The sequence below is a fragment of the Aulostomus chinensis genome, chromosome 24 (assembly GCF_037954235.1).
Source record: "Aulostomus chinensis isolate RoL2024-O1b breed Wild chromosome 24, RoL_Achi_v1.0, whole genome shotgun sequence".
NCBI classification, from domain to species: Eukaryota; Metazoa; Chordata; class Actinopteri; order Syngnathiformes; family Aulostomidae; genus Aulostomus; species Aulostomus chinensis.
Window position 1 is genome coordinate 10,197,969 of NC_141343.1, and position 19,437 is coordinate 10,217,405.

At 45.3% G+C, this 19,437-nt stretch overlaps 1 protein-coding gene across 3 annotated transcripts in view; it reads right to left on the reverse strand.

Annotated features, from left to right (window-relative positions):
* dhx15 (DEAH (Asp-Glu-Ala-His) box helicase 15) overlaps positions 1 to 19,437 on the reverse strand; it is a 30,735-nt gene extending 11,298 nt beyond the window's left edge. Inside the window, exons 1-9 of one of the 3 annotated variants that reach the window (XM_086198150.1) lie at positions 19,204 to 19,437; positions 17,366 to 17,663; positions 13,928 to 14,121; positions 12,556 to 12,715; positions 11,265 to 11,483; positions 7,608 to 7,775; positions 3,799 to 3,885; positions 3,287 to 3,436; positions 2,772 to 2,880 (exon numbers count right to left, since the gene is read on the reverse strand). In XM_086198150.1, coding sequence (XP_086054276.1) covers positions 2,772 to 2,880; positions 3,287 to 3,436; positions 3,799 to 3,885; positions 7,608 to 7,775; positions 11,265 to 11,483; positions 12,556 to 12,715; positions 13,928 to 14,121; positions 17,366 to 17,663; positions 19,204 to 19,211 — 1,393 coding nt within the window. In that variant the 5' untranslated portion in view covers positions 19,212 to 19,437. Of the gene's footprint in view, positions 1 to 2,771; positions 2,881 to 3,286; positions 3,437 to 3,798; positions 3,886 to 7,607; positions 7,776 to 11,264; positions 11,484 to 12,555; positions 12,716 to 13,927; positions 14,122 to 17,365; positions 17,664 to 18,939; positions 18,960 to 19,031; positions 19,182 to 19,203 lie in introns of those variants that run through there. The other 2 variants (XM_086198152.1, XM_086198151.1) reach the window with 2 other exon arrangements.

Below are 19,437 nucleotides of genomic sequence, written 5' to 3' on the forward strand. Positions count from 1 at the left end.
GATGTGCTTGTACTATTACTGACTAAAATAAAGATTTATGTTCATTTTGGGTTTTTTTTACCTCAGCATTTAAAACTTGTTCCCTTTTTGTGTTTGAGTGGGCTTTTTCCAATTAATTGCACATTAGGCCCTTGAAAAAAGTCTTGCTCATTCAAATATTGACGAGCACGAGAACCGTCGAGGCGAATGAATCAGAACATTAGGAGTGATGAAATGAAAAGCTGATGAATGGAGGGAAATATAATTCTATGTTCGGCGGTCTTGGCAATGACACACACCTGCTTCTTGCGGTGTTATCCGATTTAGTTTGTCATGTTTTTTTGGGATCCCCCCCCCCTCCTGCAGAGGATCTACAACCCGATCAGATAATTAGAGGTGCGTCAGAGCATTGGACCGAGAGAAACCGCACGAAGAAAGTTGCAGAAACAATAGAGTTTCAGTATCTGCTGTGTTGGGTTCTTTAATAGCGGACAAATCTAAGTTACAAGAGGACGCATGTAAATGGAGGGTCTGTGTGTGTGTGTGTGTGTGTGTGTGTGTGTGTGTGTGTGTGTGTGTGTGTGTGTGTGTGTGCCAGAGAACATGAGGTGAATCAAAATTAAAAGGTTCTCGGTGTGTGATGACCAGAGTTACGCTAGACAGTCAGCAACTCAGCGGACAAGTAATCATGGCAGAGCTCATTTTTCATCTGCTGCTCAGGCAATCCGAAGCAACTAATGCAATTACAAGGGAACTTTCTACTTAATGCTTCAACACAAAAGGCTTCCACCGTTTGGTTAAAAGATTTTTCCTCCAGATGCAATTATTGACCTTTGGCTCCCAAGAGCTGAAGCCTAATGACCAGTTGCATGTTAACTGAAAATTAGCTTCAAGCGCTGGCTCTGGTTCTGGCTCTTTCATTTCTCTCAAGCGCTAACAAAAAGAAATTCAATTTCAAACAGCAGGGAGGTATTTTTTTTATGGTTAACAAATATTGATCTAGGGCATCAAATCTACTTTTTTTTTTTTTCTAAACTATGTAAGAGGCAGCCACCACACAAACGCCTCATATGGGGCTGAACGGCTGAACAAAAGGTGAAAATCTGATTTCCCAAGTACTGCTAGCATGATGAACCAGCGTGGAAATTCAATCTATACATAACGCGGCTCATCAGAAAGCGAGTATTGACTGCCTCAACACATAAGAATCCGATATATTAACCAAGGGCCCAATCAATGAGACGAAAGGCTAAAGGTACATTAAACCACGTTGGCTCGGAGAGCTACCTCTTTGGAAATGTCCCGAGGCAAATGAATCCCACCCAGCCACGAGTCCTGGTGAAAATCGCTACTGATTTCTTTTAGAATTTCCATTTCATTGACTCTCCCTCTCTCTCCCAGACACACACACACACACACACACACACACACACACACACACACACACACTTGCAAGCAGCAAACAATATATTCAGGAATTTCACATTATGGACGACATCAAATAGGAAAAGTTGTTGGCCTTCGGAGCTCTGACCATCTGGGTTAAGTGACAACGCCTTCATTTAATAATGTGAAATCTAAACACAGAGGAAACAAATGAGCGTACGCTAACTCAGCACAATCCCCACTGTGGCCTCTCTAGACAAGTTTTCAACTGTGACGCACATTGGAGGTAGTGTTAATGTTCGATCATGCTGATTTCCTGCCTCCAGAGACACGTCGGTGACCTGTCTGGGGCCTTCGATGCGTCACAAATTAATCTGCTGTAGCTGGATATTATAAAGTGTCTTCCCGGCTTCATTCTTTGTGCTGAACTAGCTTCCAGAGTGCTCAGAAGCTGGTTAGGAAGAACCGTCTGCCCGCAAGTGGATCAAATAAATAAAAAGGTAATCCTCCCCTTTCCCTTCACCCCACTGTTCCCAGTTAGAATCAACACACAAGGCCAATCCGATATGTTGTGGCTTACCCTTGCATTTTGTGAGAAATGAGGGGGTGGCGGTGGAGGTCAGTCACGTTTCACTGGAGGAATATAAAGGGAAGGCAATAGCCAAGGTGATAGCGCTGCTATTGATGTAACCAATTTCATTCTCAAAATGGCGTTTGCCACAGTGGATGGGGAGAGATGGGTTTAATCTCAGAGGTGAGATGAAAACTATATTATGGTGAGAAGAGGAGGGAGCGAGGGGGAGGTTAAGGAGACAAAAAGGAGGGGTGGTCTCCTCGGGAAGATGTAGTAACATACTCTCCTGGAGAATGTTGTAATTTTGCTCCTCAATGAGACAAGGTGTCTCTTTTTTGGGGGGGGGGGGCCAATTTTGTGCAAGAAATACAAAACGGCTGATCAGCCGCCGCACATCACCGTCTCCCTCTCGCTCATCAAGACTGCACGACACTTCTGCTGTAGTCCGTCTGCCAGTGCGCTGATCCTCAAATCTCCAAACATTCACTATGCAGTATTTGATATCTGCCAAGATCATTTTATCTTTGTCGTTTTTCACAAGCTCCCATGTGACACAACCCAGATTTAATATTGTACATCAAACAACCGCGGTTCAACGAAACGTCTGTAGATTTCAGAGCGGTTTGTAACTGCGTTTATATTGATTAAGACGACACTGATCCAAATCAAGATCACAGTATTGTGCCTCATCAAATACATTAGAAATGATCGTTTTGACAAATGAAGATTCATGCTGGGGGCGAAACAAACTGGAGGGAAATGTGTCTTTGGAGGATGAAAGAGGGGATTTTAAAAAACAACAACAACAACAACAACAACAAAACACACTAACCTGGAGGGTCCATGAAGTCAAAGTGCACCAGGTCATCGATACCGAGCTTCTTCAGCTGTAGCACCACTGAGCCAAGGTTAGACCTCAGGATCTCTGGATACGTGTTGTCCTGAGCCGGATAAATCCGAGAACAATTCAGAATTAATTAGCCAGGCTGCTTATTATCTCCTCATGCGCTGCTCACATGTCATCTTGAACAGAGACCTGGAGTTAAGGGCATCTGAGAGGCTATTTAACTTGTTTTAAAAATTCCCTTTGTCACTCAGTATGATGTGAAATAATTAGTCTGTTCTAGTGGAGAACTGGGCCTCCGCAGGATCATTTGTCATAAGGTGGCAGTGTCGTTAGCGCGGGTTACAAGCAAAGGCAGAGGCAGTGTGTTTTAGCACCGAGCTCTTTTGAATTATAATTCAGCTAGAAGTGAGAATCATGCAAATATTGCGTAACAGAAAGGTCCCCCCCCCCGATGGAATTCACAGGCGCTGAGGAGGAGTGAAATTTGCCGACAAACTTACCTGCATCTCTGTCCTGTAAGCTTTTTCGGTGTAGAGGCGGAAACACTTCCCTGGGCGTGTCCGTCCGGCGCGGCCCGCCCTTTGCTGGGCTGACGCTTTGCTGATGGCCGTCACCAGAAGAGACTCCACTCGGATGCGTGGGTTATACACCTAATAGGGAGAGACAAATCGCAAATTGTGCTGATGCAGGTTTGTTGTTGGGGTAATGAGTAGGTAGCGTATACAAACAAAGCATAGAAGTTACCCCTGCACATACACACAATCTACCACAGCACACATATTATCCCTGTTAGCACCATGTGGCTCCAGGCTGGTGAAATGCCAGAGGAATAAATAACCGGCTTTTTCCATCTTTGCTGCTGTCAGGTGTGCACTGCTGTGTTTATCTGGGGATTCTCAGGCAACAGAGGCAGATGATCAGAGCAGATAAAGACTGGTGGGCGAAGATGGAGTGTGTATGTGTGTGTGTGTGTGTGTGTAGGAGGGGAGGGGAGACAAGGCAAGAAACTAACCTTTTGCTTGGCAAATCCAGGATCAATTACAAACACCACGCCGTCAATGGTCAGGGACGTCTCGGCGATGTTTGTTGACACGACGACCTGTGGAAATGAGAGCAGCGGGGCTGAGAAATAATCCACATGAGGACAGATAACTCTACAGCCTGTCAAATCAAAAGCTGGAGGATATTTTTGGCCACTGATGGGGTGATTCATTGTGGGAAATACCGACAGTTTGGTTTGTAAAAACGGCAACAACAAAAATAAAAGCACGTGCATTTCAGTTTTCAAGAGGAATGAGTGTGGAGAACTAAGGGTGACGTTGACAAGCGGTTTTGGGACATTGGTTAGGATATAAATACGGGATATTTAGTAACTTTTATATTCTGGGTACATTTCTGATAATTCCATCAATATTTAGCTTCAGGTTTTACCCACATTTGAGATGGCGGTTTATATGGTTATATTTGGGCTGGTACAAATATTTGACAAGGTGGTCTCTCTCTCTCTCTCTCTCAAATGAACACGGCTCACGTCTTTTGAAATTTGGAGCGCTGCTGTCTGCTGACACGCCCACTGTGCACGGCTCATCGTGTGCGATTGGCTCTTGCTGCATGCCGGTTTTCAGCTAATTCACTTGGAATATTTTGGATGATGGCGAACACGGGGAGAATGCGAGCTTTAGTACGAGGGTGACGGAATCAGTCGAACGATACAGTTGAGATGGGAGCTAGCTTTGGCGTGAGGGCAATCATGATCAAGCGCCCGTGTGGTGAGATGCTCCTGTGGACGGACACAGGGAAACAAGGAAAAGACAAATATGGAGTTCTATTACAATTATCCCCCACAGCAGTGCTGTCTTGGAGAAATGACAGTTGAATTAGAGGAGAGAGAAAAAAACAAACAATGAAATGAGTCTTATCATCCTATGGCTTTCTCACTGTCAGCACGTACACAAACAACGGGAGGAAGGACTGATGGGGTAGGGGAGGAAGACAGATCTGCAGCTGTTCTCGAGGGAACCCTGACGGCCGCTAGGGTGAGTTCTCCTTGTATAACCGTGGAAAAACCAAGCGGTCATCGCGGCAGTAGTCATAGCCCGCCCCCGCTGCAATCTGCCACTCCGGTATCGTTACTTAATATGTGAGCTGGCATTTCGTGGGACATTTCTTTTACTTCTTCACTTGGTGAACATCCGCCAAGACGGGAACAAGCTGGAGGCTGGCCCGAGCAGTCACTCGTTGGTCATTGTGTGCTTTCTCGGTAGTCCTCACGAAGCGCAACTCTTCTGGGGCGTCGCTGCTGCTGATGCAGGTGCGCAGAACCAAATTTGCACGTTTGACACGCCAGCCTTGCAGCTGCTCTGTCATCAAACAGAGACTTTTTAAATCCCCCCTTTTAAGCGAAGAGTCCCCTCCCACCTGAGAATGCCGGTTTAGATATTCATGGGTCTTTTTCCTCATTCAGCCTTCGACTGTGTGAAATTCACCGATCAAAAGACACGCCATCGTTTGTATTCAAGCATGAGGGATTCTTGTACTTCTTGTGGAAATGATGCTGTCGTGTGTGTGTGTGTGGGGGGGGGTGTTAAGGCCTGCAGTCTGCCCAAACCATGAGCCATTCTGCCCATTTGCAACTGGTGTTTTCTGTTTAAGCTGCCTCATTTCTTTTCCAGGTAAACAGTCAATGAGAAGCACAAGAGACAGAAGGCTGTCGTCTGACAGTTCAACAAAGCCGATGTGGTGGTTTTAGACTGTTCCATGAACTGATGCCCCTCTCATCACGACGTAAAAGTGAAAACGTAAGGAGGACCATAGGAGACGACCGGCAGTCAAAAAAAAAGAAAAGAAAAGAAAAGACGACCACTGCGTCTCATGAGTGTGAACGAATAATCTTCATCCCAGCAAGCAACAACAAGCAAGAATGCTTCATATTGTGATTTTAAAAAAAGAAAATTAGCTTCCCTTTCTCCTCCGGACACAGTCAGTGCTCCAGCAGATGCCACACATGACACACTCTCACATTTCATGATCATATGGATGGCCTCATTGACTGCATTGATTCTGAAGGATTAGCTAGGCTAGGCCCATTACACCCAATACAGGATGGCTCCTTCCAGTCTGTTGCTGCACTGGATAATCCTGGCCCCTTCATCAGTAATATCATTAAAGCATCGTCTTTGCATGTTATTTCTGGGTTATTACCTGCAGAGGAGCAAGTGCTAGGACTAACGCCAGGGCCATCTCTCACATTCCCTGTTGAGGGGAACTGAGCGTTGTTGACAAATAAGCCCCCGCCCCGACTGGGGCAGGGAGAACGTGCCTCCGACAGTGTTGACGCATCAGCATTCGGAGCTCATTGAAATGGATATGTGGCAGAATCGTGAGTGACATTTGGGGGAATATTCTCAACGTGACAAAGATAAAAAGCAAACCGTGGACTTATCACGGCACATTTGTTCAGACAATCTTCGAAGCCCTGGAAAGCAAAGTGAGATTATGGTCTTTGTTTGTAATTAGTCAATTGCTGCCTTGGCTCTGAAAAGATTAAACTGTTCAAAAAAGGGAAGATCAGTGGCTTTCCTGGACATATGACAAATAAATGACGAGCTAGTGCTTTATGTTAATTGAGGGATGCCTAATGCAGTCGTTAGCATGCGCAGGAGCAGATATGGTGGGCCTTAATTCTTTTTCACTACTTCCTCTCGGGCTGGCTTGGATGACATCTCCGCATTTTTCACTTGATGAGCCACTCAGGCAGTCACGCAGGAGAGGCACAATTTTACCTCAAGCATCTATGAGCCTACCACCTCGACCGATTGGACAAGCTGATCTTGAGGTCGAACGGGGGCACTGGTGGAGCCCCCGGGAGGGTTGCTGGGTCATGGCTATATTCCCTTGACCATCATGGGAATCGGAGAGAAGTTGCTGAATGAGCTGCCCCCTGTGCAGCTGAGGCCATGCTTCATCATGTCAACGTGATATTTAAACTTTTGGAGAAGATCTAGGTAATAAAGCAAATCCACCTGCACGCACACCAATGAGACAGATTATAATGAGCAGATAAAATGAAGAATTCTACTTGAATTCAATGTTTTGTTTTGGGGGTTTTGCAAAGCATCGGAATGTGTTTCACTGACAGCCTATAAATATTTTTACTGCTAATATGTCAGCCTGATCGGCCTCAATTAGAGGGGTTGTAGCAATGAGTCATTCATCAGCACCATCCCCGATCAGACGCTGAGGGTGAATGTTTGCTCATTCGCTGGCAGTGATGATATGATGATGTTCTGTCAGATCGCTGGCCAACAGCGTGGCAGCACAGGTGGTGATGCTACTCTGCTGATGAGCCCGTCTGAATGGAAATTGTCACACAAAAGGAGAGAATTGGAGAGTGCCTGTATCAATGCGTGTATCTGTGTCAACAGGGGGACAATACACTCCTGCGAGATGAAACAAGATGGTGTGATGTGTAAGGTTTGTTCTTGGTCAGTCAAAATCATGTGCCGCATGCTCTCAGACTGCAGAGGCCTCCTCTCTTAGCAGCGGTAGCAGCAGGGCCAGTGCAAATATAGTGGGAAGATAAAAATGACTGAGAATGCAGTACTTTCCTCAGGCTCAGAGGGCATGAGTAATACCCCAGTTATAATTTAGAGCAGAGAATCGCATGCTGACAAAAGCGGGCATATGTTGTGTGAGTCACTTCTGCGCTAAAGCTGCAAAGACGGGAAGAAACATCTCATCGTCTCTGCTTTTACCAACTTTATTCACCGTTTCTGAATAGTGCCCCCCCCCCCCAAATGTATCTCTAAATTGCAGCAATACCTTCCTTCCAATTGCGCCGTTTGGTTTATTCAGTGGGGGTGGCTCAAAGATCCTCTGCTGCTGCTGTGGGGGCAGCGTCGAGTACAGTGGGATGATTTTGATATCGCCGACTTCAGGCCCCAGGTCGTCGACCTCCCTCTTGATTCGCTTGCAGGCTTCATCAATTTCCTGAAAGATAGAGGCACCACAGTTAATCCAGGTGTCGCTTGTGCATTCAAACAGCAAAATCTACCTGAACAGCACCAGGATAAACAATGGCAGTGCATCTGGATGACGGGAAGGAGAAGCAAGCGGAGGCGGCGAGGGAAACTGTGGTTCCCTGCAACAGTACATTTGTTGTAACTATCACTCCATCTGACGGAGGAAATTAAACCTGGACTGCAGTATGCTTTGCTGAGCTCCCTGTGGCTCTGTTGTCAAATGCAGCAATCATGGAAAAGCGTGGACGCGCCCTCCGCAAGGCGCGCGCGGGCACACACACACACACACAGACAGACAAGTGCACACATGCACACAGACAAGCGCGCACTAACACACGCACACGCGCGGTTCATTATTCCAGCACGTAGCATTGTAGGGAGGAATGTGAGATGAGACTGCAGCACTGATGCATAACCAGCGGCAAATCATGGCAGATCAGTTTAGTGAAGCTGAACATTCTGGAGCCGGTGGGCTGGCAGACAGACAGACGACCCGTGTAGTGGCAGGAATAAGGAAGCATGATAGCGAGCACACAGCTAGGACGAACAGAGAAACGTACAAAATATGCATCCAGTATCCCACAGGCCTAACCAAATGACACAGGAGATGTTTCCTCACACACACTCTTAAGACACTGTTGCTGCTATCGCCTTGGACAGCTTTTTTTCTTTTTTTTTTTAATCTCTAAACAACTCCTGATGCTGCTGAGAACCATTTTCTTTGTTTTCCTAACAACAATCATTTTGTCTGTGTAAGGCAGCAGTAACTTCACGTCACATCACACCCTGTACTGTTGCACCCCCTGCAGGCCCATGGGAGCAATGCAGCCGCTTCTCTGGGTGCTCATGAACACATTGGACAGATAACGTTACATTCATACTTCATTATACACTCGGCCAGCAAAACTGCCTCTAAAACATCTGACTTTTTAGAAATGGCTTCTAAATTAGCTAAAGCGGGACTGAATTTTCAGCCAGCAACACTTGCCTTGACATGAAAAAGTACCACAGTGATGTTTCCTGTTTTCCTTCTGGACTGCAAGTGTGCTATTAGCCCTGTTTGTCCCCTTGTTCATCCCATTAAGTCTAAGTCTGCTGATGGCCATGTGCCTCTTAATCAACACGGTGACAAGTGGAAAACGGTAAATCTGAATGGATTGGTAAAATTAGCCCCGGTATTAATAGCCTATCAAGCCTCTGGATGCAGCAGCTGCCATGGATGGCGAGGAGAAAAAAAATGGACCTCTACGCTGCCAAAGCGCTGGAAGCAAGCTGGCTGTTTGTCCCATAGGAATATGAAGACAGAGCATGTGTGTGTGTTTGTGTGTGTATGTATACATGGGGGCAGTTGGCCAGTGTTTTCCACCAGCTCTCCCCACGACCCCAGAAGCAACAATCCAGAGCCAAGCTAATAAGCGACACGTTTAGGCACTCCCCTTGACTAGCAAACAACCACCGCCACCAATCCCTGTGTTTTTGATGTTAGCTGCTGAGGGGGAAGCTTAAATATTATCTTTGCTCAACAGCTGGGTTAGGTTCTTGTTTGGAGTAGGTGCTTCACTTCTATTTGTTTGTGGATGCTAAATATCTTGAGTCGGAGGGAGATAGACTGAGCGTTTTTTGGGGGGGTTTTTTTGCTTTCCCCTGCTATAAATTTAACAGTCAGATAAAAAGAGTCATGGATCTGCTTGCTAATCATTAGTCTACATCAAAGTTGCTGGGAGACTGAGGAGGTTAAGAAGAGCTCCAAGGGCGTGCTGCAGCGCCCTTTGAACACCCGTCTCTTGCCAGACCTACCGCACATTAACTTCTTTAACCCAATTAGGAGGGGGGGTGATAATGAACTCACAGAGGGAGCGCTCCCAGTAATGCCTTTGCTTGACAGGGTTGCAGAAAGGCTGAATATAAACCAACAAATTACGTCTAACTGCAAAAAATAAAATGTTTACACACGTCGCCCTTAAAAAAAAACAAAAAAACGAAGCAGCTATCGCTGGCGTCTGAGCAGCCAGGATCTCACTGTATCTAAAATCAATTGCCGGCCCTTCAAGGAGACTACTTCAAACACAGCGCCCTCCACCACTTCACTCCCTCCATGCGTGCAACAAGCCACATATTGATCCAGCTTTGGCAAATGAAAACTGACGTAGGTGTACTGCAACAGCCGAGCCAGGGTTGAGTGACAAATAATTACTTCTGATAAACAACTGTGTACGATGTGTGGGACTGTGGAGGCCACGAAAACACAACTTTGATTCTCTGATGAAGATAAAAGGTCAGTGTGGAGCCATAAAGGCTGAGATAAGGTTCCTTTAGCCCACCGGGGATGAGGAATCCCCCGAACAACTTTGTTCAACAGGGAATCAAAAATGGTCCCAGTACAGGGACAGTTTGCGCCAACAGACCGCTGCTATCCAAGGAAGGGTTAACCAAGTTCATCATTTTTGGCATGAACCCTGCCTTTTATTACACATCAATGGATAAGATGTGCAGGAAGGAGAAAAAGTATATATAGATGACTTAATTTCAGAGATTCACTGGAAGAGCGGAATCTGGGTCAGTCACTGTGCAAACCCTGGTGCTTCCCGAATACACACAAGTGTTGTCCCGGGGTTGGAAACTGCCAAGATGTAAAGTTCCTCCTCTGGATAATTTTATGATTGACATTATACATGGCTGAAACGATTCTGCAATGAATCAATCAAAGAATTTCCCCCCCAAAAGTAATCAGGGGGTGCTGTGTCACATCATTTTTTTTGTATTGACGGAAATCCTCCCCACTGTGATATTTTCAATATTGGCATGACAGGTTTTGTCTGCGTGTTTACAAAAAATAAATAAAAGGATCTTCAACCAGGCGTTTGCATTTTCAGTCAAATGTTGATTTCGAATTGTCATTCTTTCACAAGCCACCGTAAACGGTATTGTTCAGGATTCGATTGTGGTTTAGGATTACTTTTTTTGATCAATGCTTGTGTTTGCGCAGCTCTCGAGACCCCCGGTGCCGAATAAATAATGTGTTGTTGCTCTGTCGTTCATCGTATTGTTAAATTTTTCAAACTGTTGCTGTGTATTAATTTACATCGTTTGATCTGCGTTCTGGTTTTATTCTCTTTTAATATGATTATAAGCCTCTATGAACAAGTTTTTTATGTTCTCTTTGTTTTACCGTAGAGCACTCGAAGCTGCAATTTTGTTAAGAAAGGTGCTACACAAATATTAGACTGTGGTGTTATTGAAACCACTGAAGACAAATTAGCCAGGCAATAATAATACTCATAGTTCGACACTGGGCTTCTTGCACCTGATGAAACCGGTTCAAAAGACAAAACAACTAAGAAATAATGCCAGTGCATATAAAACCTATTTCTCCCTCTCAGTCGCCACAGGTTGAAACAGTGTGGCAGAGTCAACCCTCCCACAAAAAAAACGTAACCCTAACCCTACGTAGCCGTACCTCTTGTCCGGTCAGGAAGAGCAAAATATCCCCTTCATCCCCCTCACACATGTGGATTTGGATCACGGTGCGGATGGCTGCCTCCAGGTAGTCTCGTTCTGGTTCAGGTGTGTAGAAAATCTCCACGGGGTGTGTGCGTCCCGGGATGGTTAACAGAGGGCAGCTGTCAAAGTACACCTGGAACTTCCCAGCGTCAAGTGTGGCGCTCATGACGATGACCTGGACGAACAGGGTGACATAGTTTAAGTGACGATGTATTCAGACCAAAGGTGAAAGACAAGTATAAAATGTTAAGGCTGCAGGTGACTTGACGTCAACTCGGGATTAAGTGAAGAAGTTGATGAAAAGAGAGAGAGAGTCGAGGAGGATGCAACGGATACCTGACGACCAAATGCATGGAGAGTGCAACGGGCGATACGGGATGGGTGAGGCTTTTTAATCAGCATTTGGGATGAGGGTCGGGGCACAAACCCAAGCTGGTTTCTGCATTGAAGAACTTAGTGCTAGACTCCAAGTCACTGACCTACACAGAGCTCTGAGAGTCCTTGTTCCTGATGTTGGGTACACAATGTTCTCTCCAGAGCCATTAAACAGAGCGCATTAGGATTCTGATGGGAAACACGTCTCCCATTTTCAATCTCAAACATTTTCAGGGGCCAGCATCTCGGCATTTCGCTTTACGCTCTGTGAGACATCATAATTGCTCTTAATCAAAGCAAATTAAACTTTCAAATTTGGTAGGCAATGGGGATGAAGGAGATAGAAGGCTGTGGGTGGGTGATCATTCCCAATAACCTAGACCTCATTTAACAGTCCACGAACAACAATCTAACCTTTGATTCCATACTGACAAACAACTAGTCATTATCCATCTGCTTTATGGGAATTACGTTTGGCACCGCCTGCCTATTAAAGTTCTGCCAGCCTCTATGCGCCAATCCACACCGGCATGTCGCTGCGTTGCCCCTGGTTGGCTGGCTGAAAATGGCCCTGACTAAGGGAGCAATGTTCACCGCTGCAGCAGCACAGAATGGATATGTTTGTGCACCCAACAGCAACATCTCTCTTTCTTCGATAGATACGCAGCTGTCAGACGGGGGTAACTGAATTCATCCTCAGGGGGAGTGGTATTCGGGCCTTTAAAAATGTTCTGTAGGCAATAACTTAGTCGAAACGTATCAGTCTTAACTATCGGGAGTATTTTCACAGAATCCACGGGGAAGAACCTCACAGACCTTGAATGCGGATACCGATAAAAACAGATTTAGGAAGCGAGGAATGTGATAATTACCTTTAGATCAGGTCTCTGACGGACCACCTCCTTGAGGACGCCCATGAGGATGTCTGTGGCTAATGTGCGTTCGTGGGCTTCGTCCAGGATGATGACACCGTAGCGCTCCAGCAGGGGATCGTTCATGGCCTCCCGCAGCAACATTCCATCTGTCATGTACCTGGGTGCACAGAGAGGATGCAGGATAGAAACCGGGGCAACTAGAATTGTGTTGAACAGAAACTGAAACACAATAACATAAGGGTTCATGGGGTTTGGGTTAGCATTTTCCTAAAAAAATTAAACAAAAAAAAAAAACAAAAACAAAAACAAATGAATCCAGCTTAATCATCACTTCTAGGCCTCAAGACGTGTGTGGTGTGGTGACCATGTCTGCAAGGCTGACGCCCTTTGAATATTTTCATTTCGTTGGGACATATCGGAGCATAGAGGGGGTGTGTTACCCCCCCGCCCACAGATGACAAGTGAGGTTAGCCATGAATAAAACACAGAAACTAGTGGAAAAAACATAATAGGGTCTTCGCCTGAAGTACCTTCAGGCTCAGGCCCTAATTAATTCCTGGGGGGGACGGCAAATATGCACGTTGCTGCACAGAAAAGAAAAGCCAACCTTGCTGAGGTGAAACAGCAAGCAGATAAAGGTTATTCCAAAACGAAGGACGAGGAGTGATGCAGAGGTGGCCTGCTTTCTGCTGGACGGGGAAGTGAAACAGCGGCGGTTTGCTTGTGCTAGCCAGCGTTTCCTTACGTCCTGTTCGTTTGTGCTCGCGGCCATTTAGCTAGTCATTTCTGGTATTTAGCTCGTCCTAGTCGGCGCTTCGATTGTTCTATCCGGGCTTTCGTCCGTGCTCGCCCGTGGTTCGCCTGTGATTTTAGGGCTGGGTGCGAGCGATCATGTTGTCAGGGATGGGGTGTGCCCTTACGGCTAAACTGAGTCAAGGAGGAGGGGCTCAATCTGAACGACTGTTGCGTTTACGAGCCAAAACGAACCGTGCCACAGGCTCTGACTTTCACCGTTAGGAACACCTTAACTCTGAGTTAACACTTAATCATTTATTCATGGCGTTCATGTTCACTTTATGGGTAACTGCAAATAAGGACAGCAATAAAGCTCACAAAGAGAGTTTACAAAAAAAAGTATAATTTTTGAGAGATACTCATTGTATACTGTATATGCATGAACTAATCATGGTTAAATGGAGGCAATACGATGTGATACGGGTTGACTGATTATGACAGTCATAACATAACATGATCTAAAGCTCAAAATTATCATACATGGAAAAACAACAGTCCACGTGTGTTACCACCTTACCCGCTGCGGGTTATTTCAAAAGTGTGACAATGTTTTTTTTTTTAGCTCCCATCTTACTTGAGCACAGTCTTGGCAGAGCTGCAGTCCTCAAAGCGAATGGAGTAGCCCACCTCCTGGCCCAACATGACATCCATCTCATCAGCCACCCTCTGGGCAACGCTCATGGCCGCCACCCTCCTGGGCTGGGTGCAGGCCACTGCCCTCTTTGGTCCCGCCGTTGACCGCATCATTTCCACGCACCACTGAGGGATCTGACAGACGAGAGAGAGTTCGTACCAAAGTTACAGCACTTCAAGAGATTCCTCCGTGTGAAGGAAAGGGAACACCAGTGTACCGGTGATACAGATGCGGCGTGCCAAGAGAAACAAAGATCGTCTTGCTTCCTCTTGTTCCGCTCAACTTGAGGTTCAGACGGCTGCCAGTCCGAGAATATTCATATATTACCATTATTAATTTTTTTCTGGAAGTGTCACTTAATCAGATAAGCAAGGCTGAAAAGAGGTGTGCGTGTGGGGGGGGGGGGGTATTTCTATGTATAATGGGTTGCTGGTACCTATTGAACTTCACCCACATTTTTCATCTTTAATTTAGGATATTCTATTGTCAGGCTTTGAATACTCTTGAAAATCAAAAGTTCACCTTATGAATGTAAATCCGTTTTTTTTAAAAAGGGGAATGTCAAGACACGTGTTTTGATACAACACGTACATGTTTTTTGAGTAAATCAGGACAAATATAAAGAGTCCCGTAAACCCTCGCGATATTGATAAAAACATTTCCATTATCCAGGTTTTTCACGACTGTATGAACACTCGTGGTGCAACTGAACAACCAACATCCGTATTTCTACAAATGAATTCAGTCCACGAAGGATCGCACTCTACCTCGATGAACATTTTCTTTGTATGTCTTCGTAGTATAAGGCTAATTCTTTTGAATGGATGATTTTATAGCATTATCATGGCCCATAGCACAGCGTAACTCCTTTTACTTTAACAAGCTGTGCTAAAAAATCATTTATATTCCCCTCACTAAGAGGACCAGTGATTTACTCCCACCCTCTCTCACACATCTTCAACAATCCAGCTCTTTCGATAACTTTAAACATATTTAATAAACATACTGAATGAAATCCAGAGGAAAATATGCATCGTGAGTTCATTATGCCCGGTTTTCTATGGTCAAAGGGGAGTGTCAAATTAAAGCGAAAACCTTAAATAATGAATGGAGATGCTTCCGCATAGATATGCCGCATCAAAAAATGAATTTACATCCAGCTGGTATGAGCTGAGCTGAACTGAGCAAGCCTGCTTGGTCTCGATTTGCATGAAGAACAGGAAAAGGTGTAAGTGGCAACTGTTTCAATAAGAACAGAGACATTTGCATTGGCAGATCAGTCGGAAAGACATCAGTAAATGGGAGCGATGGCCGTGACGCTCATGCTTGACCGTGATATGTAAGGGAAGAAGAAGAAGAAGACCAGGTGATTGAGAATGTCAGCGCAGGACTTGATCAGACTCAGTGGTCAACTGCACAAAGAGGAATATTATTGAAAGGTTGCAGTGCATAAAGACGACAGTGATGAACGCACGTTAAATCAGCGCCCTGAAAACCCGCCATCGTCGCGTCAGCAAGAGAGTATCTGAGTGTTACCAAGAGAAATTTACAAGTTTGACACCCCGAACTCTACAGCGAGGGATTCCGTTTCTTTCTTATGCCGTAGAGCCACGATTCCCAAACTGAGTTACTCATGCACACAGTGACAGCGGGAGGTTCATCACATCCCACTCAAATCTTGTGAGGACCCTCCTCTGACAGATCTCGCTCCACATACCTAAACTTGGCACAACATACGAGACAATCGGAGGCAGAGGGTGGGTCCTCAAGGAACGTGCACTTTCCTTGCATATTTTCCTCTGGATTTCATTCAGTATGTTTATTAAATATGTTTAAAGTTATTGAAAGAGCTGGATTGTAAGTCCACTTTCTCCTGGGTAGCAAAAGATAAGGTCCTTTAGCAACCAATACGTTCCCTAGCTTGCTCACACATGGATACGTGTTTCAAACAGCCTCGTTCCACACCGTGGGAGCAGCAGTGGGTGCCTTATATCAGCTGAAGACCGAGTCCTGACAGTTAAAATCATCTCCTGTGCTGCATCTAGTACTATGTCTCACGGAGCTAGCGTTAATGTTAGCCGCACGAGCCTGGCCACTGGTTACGCTAGCACCAAACGCAAAAGTTACTGCCAGTCATTGAGGATACGGCTTATGAGGCTGAATAAAGAACCAAATCTGTTGAAAACACAAACCATCTTGAGAGAAAAGGCCAACTTCATTGTCAGTGGACTTCCTTTTTGTAGCAGGTTGAATGTTTCAGGGGATACCGCAGGACTTAAGAAAAAAAGGAAGGGATCGTGATTTACTACTCATACTTCATACTACTTCCCGCCAATATTCGCTGGGTTAAGGTAAACATCTGTGGTACTTTTCAGTCACAGTTTAGCCGTTTTCCAAACAAGGACACCGTTGAATCCACAAGTCATGTAATGAAGTAAAGAATAAATGTGGCACTGCTCATTTAAATAACCAGCGCTCATTAGCTAAGACTACCTTTGTTGGCTTATGCTACCACCCAGGGCTCCCTAAGCTTGAGTCAATAGCTACGTCACCTTCCAAAATCAACAAAAGCATCGTGTTGTGATTATCCCAGGTCAAATAATCTCTTACAGAGAGTGTTGGAAGCTTTGGGGAATCTTATTTAGTACTACTCGTGACTGTGGCTGCAGTGTTGACGTTAGCTCGGCTGCTGATTCTCCCATGACAGGCATGCACCTACAGAAAATACCTGGACATCTATAGGAGATGTTGGACCAAAGTTGTTGTTTTGTTTTGTTTTTTTATTGAACCTGCTGAATAACATTTGTGAGGCTCCAAAATATCAGTACTCTAATCGAAACTACGCTTCATAGTTCAGTGCAGAAAGTAAAGCCGTGACACGGAGCACCAACTGTGATGAAGAGTTTTCAGGTGGGGCATCAATGAGATGAGACACAGCAAAGTTTCCCTCATAGAAACTTAAAACAAGGCAGCAATATTAAGGAAATCAGGCTGATGTGAGCTGAAAAAAGAAAAAAAGGAGACAGTCAACATCCTCACTGCTCCTGACGGTATGAAATAGCCGCGAAACACGGCCAAGCTCAGTTACACTTCATGTTCACTTATCTGCTTACGTGACGGATCGGAGCTGCTAAAACCCTTTATTTAACAGCTGCGTTGTCACCAAACATGGAGGCTGGTTTAATGTTGACACGCCACGAATACCGACAGTGGCACCGTTTTTTTAAAGGAGTGTACCGGTACTCATCTAATTTGACACATTTTGGACAAGTCTGAGTAAAAAAGATGAATTTTTCATATTGATAAACTGGAAACTGAGAATGGTAGCGCGGCCTAAGAGCAGATACGGCAGCGACGTCTAAAAATCTACCTCTGTACCTGTGTGGTCTTTCCAGAGCCGGTCTCTCCAACAAGCACAAAGGACTGGTTACACATCAGGATGTCGGTGAAACGCTCTCTGTACTCCCACACAGGCAGCTGCAGCCTCTTCTTGAGTATCTCATAGTAGCGCGGCGTGTGGGGCAGGCTGGTGAAAGGGTTGATCTGCTGCTGTGTAGGGGTCTGGCTCGGGTAGGAGCCCCCTCGACCACCGCCCCACTTCATCCTGTCGTAGTCTCGATGCTGGTCACGGCCCCTGTCCCTTGATCGCTCATCTCTGTCCCTGTTACAGTCACGCCTGTTGAGAGAAAGGTGCAGGACTTTAAGTTAAGCAGTTAGCATCCCACACAAGTACACATCCGAACACGCTGCACCTCTAACAAGATCTTCCTAGACGCCGTCAAGTGAAAAACCATTAAACTGCACATAAAAAGCACAACATAGAACAGTGAGCGCACAAAGCTTGGGGTCTTGTCAAGTTCTTTCCTTTAAATTCACATGAAAAGGTTACCGCACATTCTTATTCACTGTAGCAAAGCAGGGCCTAATCAAGTGTAGCATGCAAAGGTCATGAATAAAATAACTGTCCACTTCACAAATCAAGCCACACCGTTTTGTTTTTTTAGAATTGCAGACAGACTGACGTAATACCTTCAGACCACAATGTAAACCATTTATATATCTCTCTTGAATTTTAAGGACCACAAAATTGGGGAGGCATGAAAATATCAGCTTGGCATTCACAAATTTTACTCTTTATTTAAAAAAAAAAAAGTAGTAATGTTTTCTTCTCTGCTCTTCTTTAATTATTAGTAACTAATAAATATATGTTCCACGGGCTTTTCAAAATGTGTTGGGAATATAGAAAAAAATATTTCTTCAAATTCAAGAAGTTTGTGGGGGGGGGGGGTTTCCACATATGTACAAACTCCGTATATCATGGGATTTCTTGTTATATAGATACGAAATCGACATTGTTAAAACATAGTTCGCAACGCCAGGAACTTTGGGTTCGAATGCAGGACAAAATTCATTGAAATTTTTTTTTTTTAATCAATGTTCAATTTGGCCTCACGCAAGACTCAAATCACAAAGATTCGCATTACTTGTTCATGATATCGTGGTGCAACTTTTAGCTCTTGAAATTCAACATGACAGGATTTTCTTGAGTTGCGTAATTGATGTATTCTTGCGTATGGACCGTGATTCTACGTTGAACTGCTATTCGCTTGACCACGGGTCCTTGTGAGCATCAACGCCGCTTCCCTTCGTGTTGTGGCCACCAAATAATATCGCAACATATGATAAAGTGCCATTGTGACCTTGTGTTCTGACAATTGTGAGCGATTAATCCCGAGAAAAGCATGCTACTTCCACTGCCGTACGGCTTATGCTAGCCAAATACAGTTACGGTACTGTACGTAACTGGCTAGCTAGCTGCTAGCAAAGTTAGCTAACTTACACGGTTGTTAAGGGACAGTTGCGGCGCTCGATAACCTAGCGACAAGCATCCTTTCGCGAGAACAACAGCATTTCCACGCCTCGCTAGTGCTAGCTTCCTAGCTATAGCCTACCGAGGCAGTGTTGACAGCTAGTAGCAGGGCAGCTACCAGCCAACGGCAAGAACAAACAAAGGCAGCAGCTCAACGCTCCTACGTTGACAAACCTCATATTCCCATTCGATGATCTATTTAAACTCGAAACAGCAGTCCAAGCGATGCCACTAGAAACATATCGCGACCGGAATCAGTCCAAGCAGCGATTCACGCACAATCATTCCTTATATTCCATCCCCAAAATGTTAAAATACCGGAAAAATGGCGACCGGAAGCTCTTACCTCATCATTATGGTCGTTGATAAATTGACTTGAAAGCAGGCCGTTATTTACCGGGGCACCGAGGGAGCACGTTGCATCGGAGGAGCCCCCCGGGCCTTTAAAACGCTCCGCACACACTCATGATGCAGCGTGAGCAGGTACGGGCTCCGGGATGCGGTGGAAGATGCAGGCAGGACGTCTCCTCTTGTCTGTCGGTCTGGACTAGAATGTGACCGCCAAAACACACGCACGCAC